Here is a 16016-nt window from a genome sequence, read left to right as displayed (position 1 = left end):
AGAAATATAGACAGAGAGGGAGAGAAAGGTATGCCAAAGACAGAGATACACAGAGAGATGCAGCAGGTAGAGGCATTAAGAAATAAACAGATGAGCCCGCCTCCTAAGGCTACCACCCTAATGACAAGAGGCGAGGCGAGATGAAGAGGGCAATAGGACCTTTTGTATGTGTGACTGGTTGGCCTGACTTTTTTACTAGGGTTCATTCTATCACATTTATTGAGCGCTTACTGTGTGCACAGCACTGTACTAAGCGCTAGAGTTCTGTGGGGCATGGGAAGAAGGTTGGGCCTGTTGGCTCCAGAGACCCCTGGGATCAGCCAATATCCAGAGAACTGGGCAACTCTGGTGGAAGAGGCATTCCCAGGGGGGACTTGGCTCATATGGAGAGTGCAACTGAGTCCTAGAAGAGAGAATTTTGTGCAAGAAGGTGCGAGCGCGGGTAAGACAGAGTCTGCCCTGGGGTGGTGACTGTGAATGACTGCGCTGATTTTAGGGTTTCTCATCCTTTGTTTCCTGGGTGCTTGCGGGGAGGAGGAGGGATGCCCCAGGAAACCTCTGATAGGTCACTACCGTTGGGGAGGCAAAGATGAGAGAAGCAGGGAAGGTGGACGGGATTCTCTGCAGGATCAGCTGACAGCACAAAGCATCCGGAGACAGGAGACCTGTGTGGTCTGCTCGAGTGAAGACCTGAATGTGAGAAGCAGCGTGGCCTAGTGGGGAGAGCTCAGAGTCTGGGAGTCAAAGGACCTGGGCTCTAATTCCAGCTCCGTCACTTGCCTGCTGTGTGACTTTGGACAAGTCACTTAACTTCTCTGTGCCTCAGTTTCCTCAACCATAAAATGGGAATTAAATCTTTCTCCCTTCTATTTAGATTGTGAGCCCCACATGGGATGGGGACTGTGTACAACCTGATTAATCTGTGCCTATCCCAGTGCTTAGAACAGTGTAATACACAGAGTCAGCACTTAACAAGCATTAAAATACTAATAATAAAAATATTAATCAATATGTAGATGGCATCAAATCTCAAATCCCATTATCTCTTCCCTTTTTGACTGCCCCCACATCCTAGGCCAGACTGCACCTAGCCCATCTCCGGCTTACAGCATCTCCTCTTCAACATCTCTAGGGAAAAAAAATTTCCGATCCCTAGTGGAGCCTGTCACAGGAAGCCCTTCCTTGAGTCTAATGGAAATGCTCTTCCTATGGAACAGAAGCCCATCTCTTCTAGTGCTGACATCAATGGTACCTTCAAGTTCAGGGAGGCATTATGGGATGGAGAGACGGATAATGAATAGTCTGGCCAAAGAAGGCTAATTGATGGAGGGACAAAATCCTCTCTAGGCATTTTGGAGGAAAATACAGAAACTGGGAGCCTGAGGCAGATGCACCTTGATACTTGAGGGTCCTGCAACTTTACAATTTACCAATGCGGGCTCCAGGATTTTCTCCTCTACAACAGGCCACTACCATCAACCCCAAACAGACCTAAATTAGGTAACATGGAGTGACAGAGATCATGTCTACTAACTATATTGTACTCTCTCCTGCGCTTAGTACAGTGCTCTGCACATAGTAAGTGCTCAACAGCTACCCCTGATCCATGACTGTGCTATTTCTCATAACCAATCATAAGAAAAAAGAGGCACTTTGGCAATTGAAGACTAACCCAATTCAGGGCTGCCTTGAATGGCTATTCAAATTTGCTCATATATAATTCACTCTGGCTGTCTAGTGGGCAGTACTGAAAGAGTGATTTCAAAGGCCTGGGGATGAGTGACTGAGCGGCAGGGTCGGCCCGGCCAAAGGCTTCTCAGGCAGGAAACCGAACGGTTCTGCTCTCCACCAGCAGGGAACAGCACTGGAACAGACTTTCTCCTTTCTGGCTGCCTCGCGGGGAGCTTGGTTTGAGGGTTGGGAGAGGAAAGTGAAGAAGAGCGGGCCGCGGAGCTCCTCTACCCCAAAGAAAAGCACATTTGATTTAGTTCCAAAAGATATATTTCTAGGTTGGGAGCAGCCGATGGGATCTCAGCTCCGGAGAAAGACCTTGCAGCCTGGCTGGGAAGGTCATCCTGACTCTGGCTCCGGGTTTGCTGTTGACTGATGGTTGGGGAGGGTTTTGCTAGAGCTTCTGTCCCTCCTAATTGTAGTGCTGCCTCTCAGCTGGGGACAACCCGAACCCTGACTTGGACTCGATAAAGCCCTCTCCACTCAGTGAGCCTCTCCTGGGATCAAGGTTTTCTGCTTGTTTTTTATGGTATTAAGCGCTTAACTATTTGTCAGGCACTGTGCTAAGTATTAATCACCCTTTTACAGATGAGGTGACTGAGGTGCAGAGAAATGAAGTGACTTGCCCAGGGTCACACAACAGACAAGCGGCAGAGCTGGCATTAAAACCCAGGTCCTTCTGACATCCAGGCCTGTGGTCTAACCATTAGAACACAAGAAGGGAAGAGCTCATGCCGGGTGGCCTGTGGTTTTGGGCCAGCTCCTGCTCCAGGCCCGGTGGGGAGCAGAGATTAGGGAAGCGGGGGGCTCACATCTGGACAGAGACCTTTTTCGGGCAGAGAGGAGTGGGAGATCACCTCTGCCCCTGGGCCTGAGAACTGGCAGAGGAATATGAAGGTGAAGAATGTCCCTTCTTTCTGCAGCTATTCTTCTGCCCCAGCTCGGAGGTCTGAAATAGACCTTCCTCAGGGAACAAGAGTAGGCAGCAATAGACATCTGAAGCACCTTTGACTCTCAAATCGTGAAACCCACTAAACCCGGGGCTTGGATGGAGGCCCAGAGCTTGAATCGAGCCAAGCCCCAGTCAAGATTGTGGTCAGGTCCGGGGTGGGGTCGGGTAGTAATTCCATCCCTTCTCCCAGCCCCACCCGTCCTTAGAGGGCCAGGCTGATACCTCTCTGAGGGGAATCAGAGAATGATGGATGGTAGCCCCAAGGAGGAGGAACCCATGCTTTGTCTCTGGAAGCAAGGACAAGTCATGAAATGCAGGAAATGATGATCCATCCCTTCACTCCCTCCAGCTGGAGCAAGGAGCCAGGTCCCGGGATGAGGGCCGGCAAGGCAAGGGGAGCTACCAGGGGCCACTCTCAGGGGCTGGAGAGATGGAGGGTCTGTGCTGGCCCTCGTTATCTGTGGCTTTGTGTTCTGGAGGATAGGTTGGGAAGGAGGGGCTGGCATATCAACCCCTCCTTTTGAGTCTTCCAATCGGAATTCCTCAAACCCGATCACTTCCTTGGCCAGATGTGGCAGTCACATCTTCCAGAGCTCCCAGAAACAGGACAAGGACGTGCTTCCTTCCGGAAGCCACGTAGGAAACAGCGATCTGGGCTCCAGTACCATCACGCTGGGTGGAGAGCACTGACCTCGTTGTAGTAGGGGCAGTTGGTTGACTCCTTCATGGATGTGTACTTCTTGTCGTCCCCCACCTCCACACACACCACCGGGTCCATATTCAGCCCCACCAGCTGCCGGGCCTCAATCACAGTGATGCTGACCTAGGAGCAGAGAAGGAGGTCGGCACTCTTCCCTCCGTAAACCCTGCCTTTTACTCCAGATGCCCTGCCCAAAGTCTGACCCACCCCTCCCAGGGGGCCGGGGGAGCAGGCAGAAGTAGGGGAATCCCTGTGGGAGCTAAGCCAGCGGTAGTGAAGGTCCACCTAGGGCATCTTGTGCAGTAGACTGGCTCGGCAGGGCTCCTGAAAATGGCTGGCTAATGTGAGCAGCAGTAGCTAATGTGGCAATTAGCACTCTGGCAATGACCCACGGGTCTATGGGGCTAAATGGCACAGCACCAGCACGCTGCACTCACTTTGGTGGCACAGTATGCTGAACCACACTCTTACTTGCCTGTTGCACCCTGCCCCAGTAGGAATATAATCAACGGCGACGAGAGAGGACCGGAGGTGAGGCATCAACAACCAACACTAAAATCAATATCTGGACTGAGGTTTGTCCATCAGAAACGCCCTTATCATCACTCTAGATACCTGTGGTATACTTCTTATTCTGCTCTCTGCCTCTTCTGGTCTGCTTCCTCCTCTCCCTCTCCTACTCTCTGCTCTTCCTCCTGCAACTTCTTCCTACCACGTGAGGCTACGCTGTTCATGGCCTGGTGGTAAGAGCACAGGCCTGGGAGCCAGAGGACCTGGGTTCTAATCCTGGCTCCCCCGCTTGCCTCCGGTGTGACCCTGGGTAAATCACTTCTCTGTGCCTCAGTTCCCTCGTCTGCAAAATGAGGATTCAGTACCCGTTCTCCCTCCTAATAGTAATAGTAGGAATAATGATACTTAGACTGTGAGGCCCATGTGGGACCTGATTAACTTGTATCTATCCCAGCGCTTAGTACAGTACTTGACACATAGTAAGTGCTTAACAAATGACAATATTATTATCTGGAATTGAAGGCTAATTAATATAGAAATCAGGGAGGTGAAGAGACTTCTCCCACTGGCCCAGCGCTGTGGGTTTCCTTAACCTTTTGTATGTTCTTCTCATCAGCCGCAGAAGCACCTGCTTGCACACAGCCTGGGGGCCAGGTCCCCTCCTACCTGGTAATCCATAGGCCGCCCAGCACTTGGCTCCATCTTAATGTCTGGCTTGGACCTGAAGAAGGAAAACATACACTCCAAGGGAGAGTGGTGGGGAAGATGTTAGCCCTGGTTTGGCAGGGGGCAGGATAGGAGGGAATCTTATCAGATCAAGCCCCTGAGATAATGGGCTTCGAATGATGGGGTTGTAAGGCTTTGATCCCCTGCTCCTCTCCCAGCCCTATCCATCTGCTCAGTCCTCCTTGCCTTGGGGCAGTCCAAGATAAGATAGGGGTGTGGAGGTCTGGCCAAATTTGGTAGATTTTCTGATGGGGGATGAGACTGGAGGGGTCTTAGCCTTACCTCTTGTTGGAGACATTAGTGGTCAGTGCAGTGACTGATGCCAGGGAGACAGTGTCAGGATCCAGACTGTCCCCCAGCCTCATAGCCAATCGGTCCAGGTCCTCCATCTCCAGGATGGCTGGTTCATCTGGGGAGATGAAAATCCAGTCAAGAGAGAGAACTGATTGGTCTCAAGAGTAATCACTGGGCCTGAAGGAGAAATAACTGGTCCTAAATGAATAACAACAGATCCCAAGAGTTAAAATGGAATCCCCAAAGGGAACTTTACTATGCATACATTGTAACTGACAAGGAGGAGGAAGGGGAGACTGCACCTGCATATTGGCTGCTCGGGGAAGCGAGTCCTAGGCCACTTTAGGTGTAGCCGTGCCACTGTCTGAAACTGGGAGCCATTAGAAAAGCAGAGTGACTCAGTGGAAAGAGCCCGGGCTTGGGAGTCAGAGGTCACGGGTTCAAATTCCGGCTCAGCCACTTGTCAGCTGTGTGACTTTGGGCAAGTTATTTAACTCTTCTGGGCCTCAGTTACCTCATCTGTAAAATGGGATTAAGACCGGGAGCCCCACGTGGGACAACCTGATCACCTTGTATCCTCCCCAGTGCTTAGAATAGTGCTTTGCACATAGTAAGCACTTAACAAATGCCATCATTATTATTATGAGCCATTGTGGACATGAGCCATGGCCTGGGACACTGAAAAAGTTATCATACTTATAACATCCTAGAAATACTCTACATTTCTCACACATAATGCCCATTCCTACACGTATGTGGGATTCATTCATTCAATCAATCGTATTTATTGAGCGCTTACTGTGTGCAGAGCACTGTACTAAGCGCTCTGGGTCTTTCCAGATGAATGGCAGTGTCCTCCATCTTTCACTGTCCTGAGATAGGGATTATGGGAACCACGAGCTCCAGAAACATTTAAGACATAGAAGCCTTTCCTGCACCTCTGCTCTCCCACTAACAGGTAGTTCCAAGGCTATGTGGTGATTAACACTGTGACTGAGCCAGGCAGGGCCAACTTTTGGGGGCTGAGGGAGTAGGGGAGGAGGGCTACAGTCCAAAGGATAATATATGAACTGGTGGATCTGGGATTTCAGTTTTTGGAGGGGAGTGAAATCCGGTGGAAATCTTGCCTCGTGCTTTTATCTCCCTGAGAGAAAACCCCGTCCTTGCTTTTACTGCTCTTCCAGCAACTGAGTGAGCATCACCCACACTGGGCTTTAGATGGATTAATAATAATAAGCAGTAATAATTATGGAATTTGTTAGGCGCTATGTGCCAAGCACTGTTCTAAGCGCTGGGGTAGATGCAAGGTAATCAGGTTGTCCCACGTAGCGCTCACAGTCTTAATCCCCAAGATCGGTGATTAATCAATCGATCAATTAATCAATCCTTTAAAACTGATCCGAAAAGAAAGAAGTAGGTATCACATCCTCCTAAGTCCAAACTTGGAAAACGGTTTCCTGGGCCCGACGGGACTAGAAAAAGGATAAGGCAGAAACTGGGCCCCTGTGAGGTGGGGGGGAGTGGGTAAGAGTTTCGGATCCCGGGTTCCTGGGGCCAGACAGCGGTACCTTGTCGTCGGTGCTCCTCCTTGTGGAATCGGTTCTTGCCCAGCTTCATGGCCGAGAAAACACTCCTCCCGGCTCTGCGACCAATGAGAAAGGAGCACACAAACATACACACACAGAGAGGGAGAGAAAAAGACAGAGAGATGCAAGGTGTCAAAAGGAATGGGAGAGAATAAGACTGTTATCAGAGTTCCTTCTCCTCCCATCCCGTTCTCTCCCTGGGTCTCCTCTCCTACAGGCCCTGAATCAAAGTGGGGCCAAACCCCCAAGATTTGAAATTTATCATCTGTGCCACTGGGCTGCCCACTTTTTCCTCCTATGCCCCCACCCCTCTCAGAGGGACGTTCCCTTCACCCTGCCTCTGCCCCCTTCACCGAGCAACCAGAAGCCACCTGGACCCTGGGTGTCTTCTGCCCCTGAAGTCCACGGGTCCCCAGCCTCTGGTCGCCCCCGGTTCTCGGCACTTCCTAGGCCCCACGTCCCAATTCCTCTATCCCCTGGCCTCCCAGCCTCACCAGTTAGAAAGGAGAAAACAAGGACAGTGGAAAACCAGGGTAGAAGAGCCAGAAAGGTGAGGGAATTAGAAGGGGCAAGAGGGAAACTTAGGGGGAGGAGTTAGGAGGGAGTTAGGGGGCCCACAAGCATCTTTAGCCAAGGAAAGCAGAAGAGTGTTTTTCTCTCCCGGTCGCTCCTGGCCCCCATTCCTGACCCATTTCCTAGTTTCTAAGGATGAAGTTACACGATCCCCAAGCCTCTTCTCTTCTCCCGCTTATGTTTCCTTTACCCCCGCTTGCTTCCCAGAATGGCCCCGAGGCTGATTAGGGTAATAGGGGGCTCCTACCTCTTTCTGATTTCCTTTAGGCTTCCCTATCCCTGGAGAGGGGGCCTGGGTCTCAGGACTATGGGAGATGGAGACCCTGGTGTCCCCTGCTGCTAGCAGTCTCCCGGGATCCAGAGGGAAGCAGGAGCAAGGACAGCAGGGTGGCGAGGGGCAGGATCTTATTACCTTATCAATACTGCAGGAGATGGATACCTGAGCTTTTGCCCTCCCTCTTCCTTTCTCCCTAGGGGCTGGGGGCATGGATCTACCACCTGGAGACCCTTAGAAATCATATGGGGGAAGGCACGAGTATTGAGGTTGTCCTAGAAGCGAAGGAGCCAGGGCCCTTTCGGATGGGGTAAAAGATGGGACCAACTGTTCTCTCTAAAATTGGACTTGGCTCTGGATTGAAGTTTTCCAGCCCCAAAGTGTCCTGGACTTTCCTCCTGACTGGCTAATTTGGAAAGAAGGAGGAGGGAAGCACACTCCTCTCTGTGCCCTTAGAGATGGACTGGGGATCCAAGGAGAATCAATCTCTCCCTTGCTCTCTCAGAAAACAGACACTCTGGTCCCTTCTCTTCTTTCCCCCAACTTCCTGTACCCGCACTGTTCCAAACCCAGGAAGTTGCAATTGACAAGCTGTCAGCATCAGCTTATCATTTTCTCTGCTGGGGTTTGGGGCTGGACTAGCTCACCTGAACTCCTGGAAACTGGACTGAACTGTGAAACCCCTGAGGGGCTGACTTCCATGGACCCTGAACCCCAGGAGAAGGAGTCAGGTCTAGGAAAACTCCAGGTCTGACAGCTCCAGGGCCAGAGGTTTGGGGAGGCCACTGGGGATTTGGGACATAGCTCCCCTAGCCCTGGGGGGCCTGACTTGTCAGCCCCCAGATCCATAGAGACAGATGCAGAACCTGGGCCCTTTGGAGGGCTGGGGATCAGATTCGTTGCTCTGGTGGGATTTCTCAGAAAAGCAGGAGAATCCCAACATGTGATCAGGTCAGCTTTGAGGAAGATCATGCAAAGGGTGCTATTGAAAAATTTAATACCGCAACACTCATGGAGCTTTGTCTACAACATAAAACCTGAAAATAAAACACCACTCCCGGCTCAACAGGATCACAGTTCTAACAGAGAAACACACTTCTATTGTGGACCTACAGAGGCAGTGGGGGCAATTTGTTAAGCACTTTAAAAATCTCATTTTAGTTTTCCCTTTTCCCTACAACCAAAGACAATATCAGCTGTGAGTTGTAGAGAGAGAGGGGAGGGAAACTGAGGAGAAGGAGAGGACAGATAGAATAAAAAAAGATGGTAGCTTTTGAGACTCCCATGGAGTTTAACTTTTCTGATGGTCTCTCCTCCCGGGCAACTTTCTCTATAGAAGGCATAGGAAGCGAGATTTATCTGACCTCAGAGAACTGCCCTTCAAGGCTTAGTCTCCTGCTTTCTGGCAAAACACCTCAGTTCTGCATTGGAAGGACCACATGTACAACCATAAGAGACTATGGCCAGGGGTGGTTTTTCCAGGTGGACCTCACACAGACCTAGGGCAACCCATTTGCCCCAGGCATCTTGTCTGGTGACTATAGAAGCCAGCAATCCCTGCCCATATCCACCCTTCAAACCCTGGCCTTTCTCCTCCAGCCAAAAGGGAGGGGTTCGGGAAGGAGGGGGGAATCCAGGGTAGCAAGGCTCTTAAATACATTATGGAAAAGTGGGCCCTTCCTCTATTTATTGTGGTATTTGTTAAGTGCTTACTGTATGATTAGCACTGTAATAAGTGCTGGGGTTGATACAAGATAATCAGGTCCCACATGGGGCTCTCAGTCTAAGTAGGAGGGAGAACAGGTATTGAATCTCCATACTGCAGATGAGGGAACTGAGGCACAGAGAGTGAAGTGACTTGCCCAAGATCACACAACAGACAAATCTGTCCCATACTTGAAATAGGGGTGATTTACTTTCCTCAGGTAGCTTCTTGAGATGCAGAGTCAATTGGGAAAATAATAATGAGGGGGAAGAAATAAAAAAGAGGGAGAAGATAGCCCCTAAAGAAGAGGTCACGTGAGCAACTTAGATGACAGTTTTTCTAAGGATTATATGATTGGATCCTTTGTACCCAATGAGTACATTTTTGTTGTATTTTTTAAGAGAGAGAGACTGGATGGGTAGAAAATGGTGCGATTGACTGAACGATATACTGTAAATGTTAAAATGTGGAAAACTGCAATGGTTTTTAAGTCACTTTGTGTGTTGGCAGCTTTCAAACCTGAAACATTCAAAAATAGCACTTCAAAGTGAGACATTTACTGAGGATTTTAGAGAGGGTTTCCTTATAAAGATATTATTTTAAAACTTCTATAAGTATAACAAGTCTCTTCATTTATGGATTTAGTGATTCATTGCCTCATTTAACTCAGACTCTAACAATCGGGTCTAAAGGACCTATCAAATGACAGGGGCAAGGAGCATACGTGTGTGTGTGTGTGTGTGTGTTACATATGGATATGTTTGGGGGTGGTGAAGAGGGAGAGGGGTCTCTGTTTTTTTGCTCCTTGTGGACAGAGCCCATATCTACTCTACTGTAGATATTGTATTATACTCTCCCAAGCACTTACTACAGTGCTCTGCACACAGTTAAGTGCTCAATAAATATCACTGATTGATTGAACCAGAGAGTGCTGGTTTAGGGAAGTTTGGAGGAGAAAGGAGGGTTAATAAAAAATCTGTTGTCACATGGGATCCCCTGAGTTGGGACTGTCTCTATTTATTTATTTTGTTAATGAGGTGTAAATCCCCTTGATTCTATTTATTGCGATTAACTTGTCTTGTTTTTGTCCCTCTGTCTCCCCCGATTAGACTGAAAGCCCGTCAATGGGCAGGGATTGTCTCTATCTGTTGCCAAATTGTACATTCCAAGCGCTTAGTACAGTGTTCTGCACATAGTAAGCACTCAATAAATACTATCGAATGAATGAAAGATCTCCAGGAAACAGAATCCTTGGGAGCCCATTCCAGTGACTAAGAATGGACTATATCATCTTAAAAGGAGATTCCATATGCTTCATGATCCATTTCAGTGACTCAACCCTTCCAGTCAGGGAATCTTTCTTATGTCAACTTAAATTTCTCCAGATTGGGGGAAATAAACCCAAAACACATCCTCTTGATCTGTCCTCAGTTGGAAATCGAAAATACATTGCTTGTCATAGGACATAAACCCCATGAGGGCAACAAGACTCAGTGGAAAGAGCATGGGCTTTGGAGTCCGATGTCATGGGTTCGAATTCCGGCTCTGCCATTTGTCAGCTGTGTGACTGTGGGCAAGTCACTTAACTTCTCTGTGCCTCAGTTACCTCATCTGTAAAATGGGGATTAAGACTGTGAGCCCCACATGGGACAACCCGATTCCCCTGTGTCTACCCCAGCTTTTAGAACAGTGCTCTGCACATAGTAAGCGCTTAACAAATACCAACATTATTATTAACTCTCTCCCTTCCCCACAACCTTCTCTTCTCCAGGCTAATATACTTTCCCTTCGGCTCTATTTTGCAGCATCAGATTCGTCTCTTCCCTTTGCCAGCTGAGGGGAGTTTTCTTGTCGAGTAACAGGTGGTAAACTATAGAGGGTTAAACAGACAATCTTCAGGTTTGGCTTGAACTGCCTTGAGTTCGGATCCGGACAGCCTGGAATAGGAGGTCTGCACTGGCCCTGGATCATCCCTTGAGGAGGCTTGGTTGGCCAGAGCTGACTTCCTCAGAGAGCTCCAGTCAAGTTAGACTAGCCTCGGGAGCTCAGTTACGTGTCTTGGGCAAGTGGATTCAACCCCAAGGAGCCCCTGGAACTGACCCAACTCTTTGGAGTCTTGCGAAAGGGGATTTTCAGGGGCCAAGTTGATGCACAGAGAGAATCAGCGTGGTCTAGAGGAAAGAGCACGGGCCTGGGAGGAGACCTGGGTTCTAATCCCGACTCTACCACTTACCTGTTGTGTGATCTTGGGCAAGTTACTTAACTCCTCTGTGCCTCAGTTTCCTCATCTGCAAAACTGGGATTCAATACTTGTTCTCCCTCCTATTTAAACTGAGCGCCCCATGTGGGACCTGATGATCTTGTACCTACCCCAGTGTTTAGAACAGTGCTAAAAACATAGAAGTGCTTAACAAATACTACTGTTATTATTATTATTGCTGTTGTTATTATCTGCTGCCCACAGGAGTGTGCTTCCCAGATCTACTCTGATCCTCACCATCCTGGATCCAAACCCTTGGGATTTGGCTGCAACCAAACAGACTTTGGGCTTGTACTAAGTCAAACAGTTTTTCAACTCCCTACCTTCTCGGTTAGGAATTTCATTTCCTCTCACCTTCACTACACAAAATCAACATTGAGATCTTGAGACTCCTAAGGTTCAGTACAGTGATATGGGGATCCTGTAATATCTTGTCTCCCTAGAATGATCACGGTTTCTGGTCCCATGTCTTACCTCCACTCTCCAGAGTTTTTTGAATTTGGAACCTCACTCCCCTCTCTCTCTCTGGCCAGCCTCCTTACTCTCGCTCCCTTCCAGTTCTAAGCAGCCTCTTCCTTCAATAAAACTGATTCTGGGAACCTCCATTGTTTCAGCAAATGGCCAGAAAGGTATTCAAAGCCACCTGAGCCTCTCCCATTCTAGCTTCCGGCAAACATGGGAGGGCCTGTGCCCACTATCTCCGAGCCCATTGTATACACTGGTGCTCTTTGGCACCTCCTGCCCCATCCCTCTATCTCCCTCTTCCTCCAGTAAGTCCAGGGACCAGCCCACACCCAAGGTTTTAATTAGAGACTGGAGGGTGAAAAGCCACGGCGGAGGTGGAGGCAGAGGGAAAGACAAGGCATAGAGAGGACAGACAGTAATTACATTAAAGCTGGAAATGTACTCCAGAAATATTGTCTCCCCAGACAGGCCGACCCCTGGCACTTGTTGCCCACATCTAGGGAGGGACCTGAAGGGAATTTCCCAATGTAGCCAACCCCTCACCCAACCTGGATTTTCCTGATCACTAACCCTCCCTGAGTCAGATGAATCAAATCGTTTCAGAAGCTAGCTTTGCTGGGCTACACTATGGCACCCACAAGATGCTGTCAGATGCCAAGGCCACCTACTTTTGCTCTCCGTCTCTGCCTCCCTTGGTCTTCTCTTTGCCTTTGCTGTCCCGGGAAGCAAGCAGTGAGGAAACAAGGGTGTGTGCGCGTGCACATTCACACACACACAAATCCACATGTTAAAAGCCAATTATGACCACAGCCTTGCCCCTCTCTCCCACCCCAAGGAATTCCTCCTCACCCTTTAGACCCCCCTCTTCCTCTTTTCCTCATCCTACCAAGAGGGGAATTGAAGTATGAAAGCGTGAGCGGAACTGGGTCTAGTATCCTTGGCCTCCAGGTCTCTGGGCACTAAGGGAGGGCAGCCAGTTCCACACACTCATTACCGGTCCTCAGTGCTTCCATCTCTGTGTGTTATGAAGCCAGACTGCCCATAGCAGAGTCCCTAAACCCTACAACCTCGCTTTTCAATTAGTGGTACTTCCCAGCAAGCCACGTGGTATGTGCCCCAAACCCTAGGATAGAGCACCATAGCTTTAGCCTTGTACAAGTTTAGATACCACTTGGCAGAGCAGGGCTGACCACGGGAAACTGGAAAAATCCTGGTAGGCCACTGCCTCCGGGGCCTGTGTCTACCATGTACGGCTCCGAGTGTCTACTTGCTTATGCCAAGTTCCAAGCAAGCAACAGCTGTTCAATCCCAATTAAAAGTCAAGGAACTTCTGTGCCTTGACCCCCTCCCTCCCCTGTTCTGGTACTACCTGCAAAAAGCACAGTTCTTGGACCATGGGTCCCTCTGACTGGTCCTTAATGACCAAATGCTCAGCCTTTTTCCTTCCCACCATCCTGCTGACCAGCAGCTCCACAAAGGGAGTTCTGGAAAAAACAGAAACTTCCTCTGTGTGTGAATATATACGCACATATGAAGAAACAGTATACAGAGGTCATCTATATCATACTTCTTCATATGTGTGGTGTCATATATTTTCCCCTTTAATCTCACATAAATATATATACCTTATACCTATATACTTGCTACTATGTACTGCAGAGCCTAGAACATGCCTGCCTCCCTAGAGCAATACCTTGCCCCAGCTGGCTCCCAGAGCTTAGGTCCTACATATATACACCCAAGCCAGTCTAGCCAGGGTTGCCTGGATCCTGGAAAGGGGACAATAGAAATTCCACCCAACATGGAGAATTGGAGGTTCAGTTACTAAGCTACAATACTGCTGTGGCCCCTCTGAGCACTGAAAGGCCTGGGCCCTGGAGCACTGAGGGGCCTGGGTCTTGGTGCACTGAGGGCCCCAGACTGAACACACAGACCCCCAGGAGCTGAATGTGTCCTATTAGAGGAGCCAGAGGGGTTGGGCAGATGCCAGGGGTACCTGAATGATAAAATATGATGCTTTTTCTCTTTGGGCTTCATTCTGAAATCACAGAAGGGATCAGGGTAGCAGCAGGACTGCATCGCAGACATCACACTGAACGCCCCCAACGCTAAGCACACACTGCCCTTGTTGTCCTCCCACCTTCAGGCACACAGCATACTCTTCCTTCCCCACAGCACACAGCTCTCTCCCTCACCCATGGTCTGCCCCGCAGCTGGCTTATTCCAAACATGGTAGGAATAGGGAGGGGGAGGAAGAGAAGGGCTGCAAGACCTCGGGGGACCAGTCCAAGGAGATGAGAGCAGAGATAGGGAACAATCCATCATCCCTAAACTGTTTATAATAATGTTGGTATTTGTTAAGCGCTTACTATGTGCAGAGCACTGTTCTAAGCGCTGGGGTAGACACAGGGGAATCAGGTTGTCCCACGTGGGGCTCACAGTCTTAATCCCCATTACAGATGAGGGAACTGAGGCACAGAGAAGTGAAGTGACTTGCCCACAGTCACACAGCCGACAAGTGGCAGAGCTGGGATTCGAACTCATGAGCCCTGACTCCAAAGCCCGTGCTCTTTCCACTGAGCCACGCTGTTTAGTTAGGCAGGAGACTGGTAGGTTCAGGTGACCCATGCCTGACAGGTTAAGCAAATTCCCTCGGTTCTAAATCACTGAGAGGAGCTTCCAAGTCCAACTTCCAGGGGATCGTTCCAAGTAACATCACTGGGAGGAGTTTAGGAGGTCAGAAGCGGGTTCTAAGTGCTTAGTACAGTGCTCTCTGGGCAAAGTAAGCCCTCAATAAATACCACTGTTGAGTTTGCTCTCCCTCTTCTCCCAGAACAGTCCATGCTATTACACAAGTCACCCAGTAAATGCCGGCAGATCATCTGGGGGCAGGGGACAGACCACATTGGCACTAAGTCAAGTGAGTGGGTGGGATTTCCTGGGGCAAAACTTCCATGGGATAAGGTTTGTCCTTCGACTCTCATGGAGGATGAGAAGAGGTTGGATTTGAAACAGAGACATCTTCAAAAATCAATTATGGTACACTGCGAGGGCCTTGGTGGAATGTGTTGAGCACTTACTATGTGCCAAGCACTGATCTAAGCACTGGGTGGGTATAAACTAATCAGGTCAAACTCAGTGCCTGTCCCACATGGGACTCACAGTCTAAGTAGGAGGAAGAGCAGTTATTGAATTCCTATTTTACTTATGAGGAACCCGAGGCTTAGATAAATTTAGTGACTTGCTCAAGGTCATTCCACAGGCAAGTGGCCAAGCTGGGATTAGAACCCAAGTCCTCTGACTCGCAGGCCCATGCTCGTTCCACTAGATCATGCTGCAAAGATGAATTAATTAATGATTGTAGGTTTAGCTGAACAAATGGAAAGATTCCAAGGAAGGAGTTAGGTAATGAATTCACAGAGATAAATGCCTGGTCTCAGGGAATCCCACAAAAACCCATCTCCTCTAGCTGTAATGTTCCTCTGGAATTATGATAGCATTGGTTCTAGAGCCATCAAATGGGTATTAACATTCTGTGGTCACTTTGCTGATTACCTAAGGCTACTGCACCCCGTAGCACCTTCTCCGTCATCTCTCCCATTTCCAGCCTCCCACTCCTCCACCCCCAACCCTCACTTTCTCTGTTTCATTTTCCCCACTCACTGCCTCCATCCTTCCATCCTTTCACTTACCAATAAATGCAAGCTCACAAATCTTTCTCTCTTCTCTCCTAATCCTTCTTGCTCCTCTGTTGTTCCTCATTTTGGGGGGACTTTCATTTTTGTACCCTAGTCTTTTCTTTTTAATATGGCTTGTTCTCTTGGGTATTTCCTGTCATCTTTATCTCTCTTTTTTTTAGTTCACTTTTCCATCTTGCCAATTTGCTTTAGTTTTGTTGCTCTGTTTCTCCCCCCTGCTCTTCACATTGTGTTTTTTTTCCACTCCCTTTGCCTGACTCTATATCTGTTCTCTCTTCCCCTTGACTGCTCCCGGGAAAATGTCTTCTGCTTGACAGGAGGCAAGGACTTCCTTAGGGCGGGGGATGCCCAGGAATGGAAATTGTGTGACCCCAGGATCAGATTTTTGCAGAGACCATTTAGGCCACCTCCTGGCCACTAAGAAATTCCTCAAACTTCCCCTCAACCAGCCTACTGGGGCCCTGACCATTTCCACCCTGGCTCTGGACAAGAGCAGCACCATGTCTGACTGACTCACTCACTCACCACTGACCCAATGGAGC

At 49.1% G+C, this 16016-nt stretch overlaps 1 protein-coding gene across 7 annotated transcripts in view; it reads right to left on the bottom strand.

Annotated features, from left to right (window-relative positions):
- Nucleotides 1–16016, bottom strand: part of OTOF (otoferlin) — a 79149-nt gene that overhangs the window by 29635 nt on the left and 33498 nt on the right. For 5 of the 7 annotated variants that reach the window (XM_039913187.1, XM_039913189.1, XM_039913185.1 and 2 more), the window contains exons 6-9: nt 6482–6555; nt 4902–5028; nt 4560–4614; nt 3375–3506 (exon numbers count right to left, since the gene is read on the bottom strand). In XM_039913187.1, coding sequence (XP_039769121.1) covers nt 3375–3506; nt 4560–4614; nt 4902–5028; nt 6482–6555 — 388 coding nt within the window. Of the gene's footprint in view, nt 1–3374; nt 3507–4559; nt 4615–4901; nt 5029–6481; nt 6556–12444; nt 12490–16016 lie in introns of those variants that run through there. The other 2 variants (XM_029071923.2, XM_039913190.1) reach the window with 2 other exon arrangements.

The sequence above is a fragment of the Ornithorhynchus anatinus genome, chromosome 9, assembly GCF_004115215.2.
Source record: "Ornithorhynchus anatinus isolate Pmale09 chromosome 9, mOrnAna1.pri.v4, whole genome shotgun sequence".
NCBI classification, from domain to species: domain Eukaryota; kingdom Metazoa; phylum Chordata; class Mammalia; order Monotremata; family Ornithorhynchidae; genus Ornithorhynchus; species Ornithorhynchus anatinus.
This window is presented reverse-complemented; position numbering and strand designations above follow the sequence as displayed.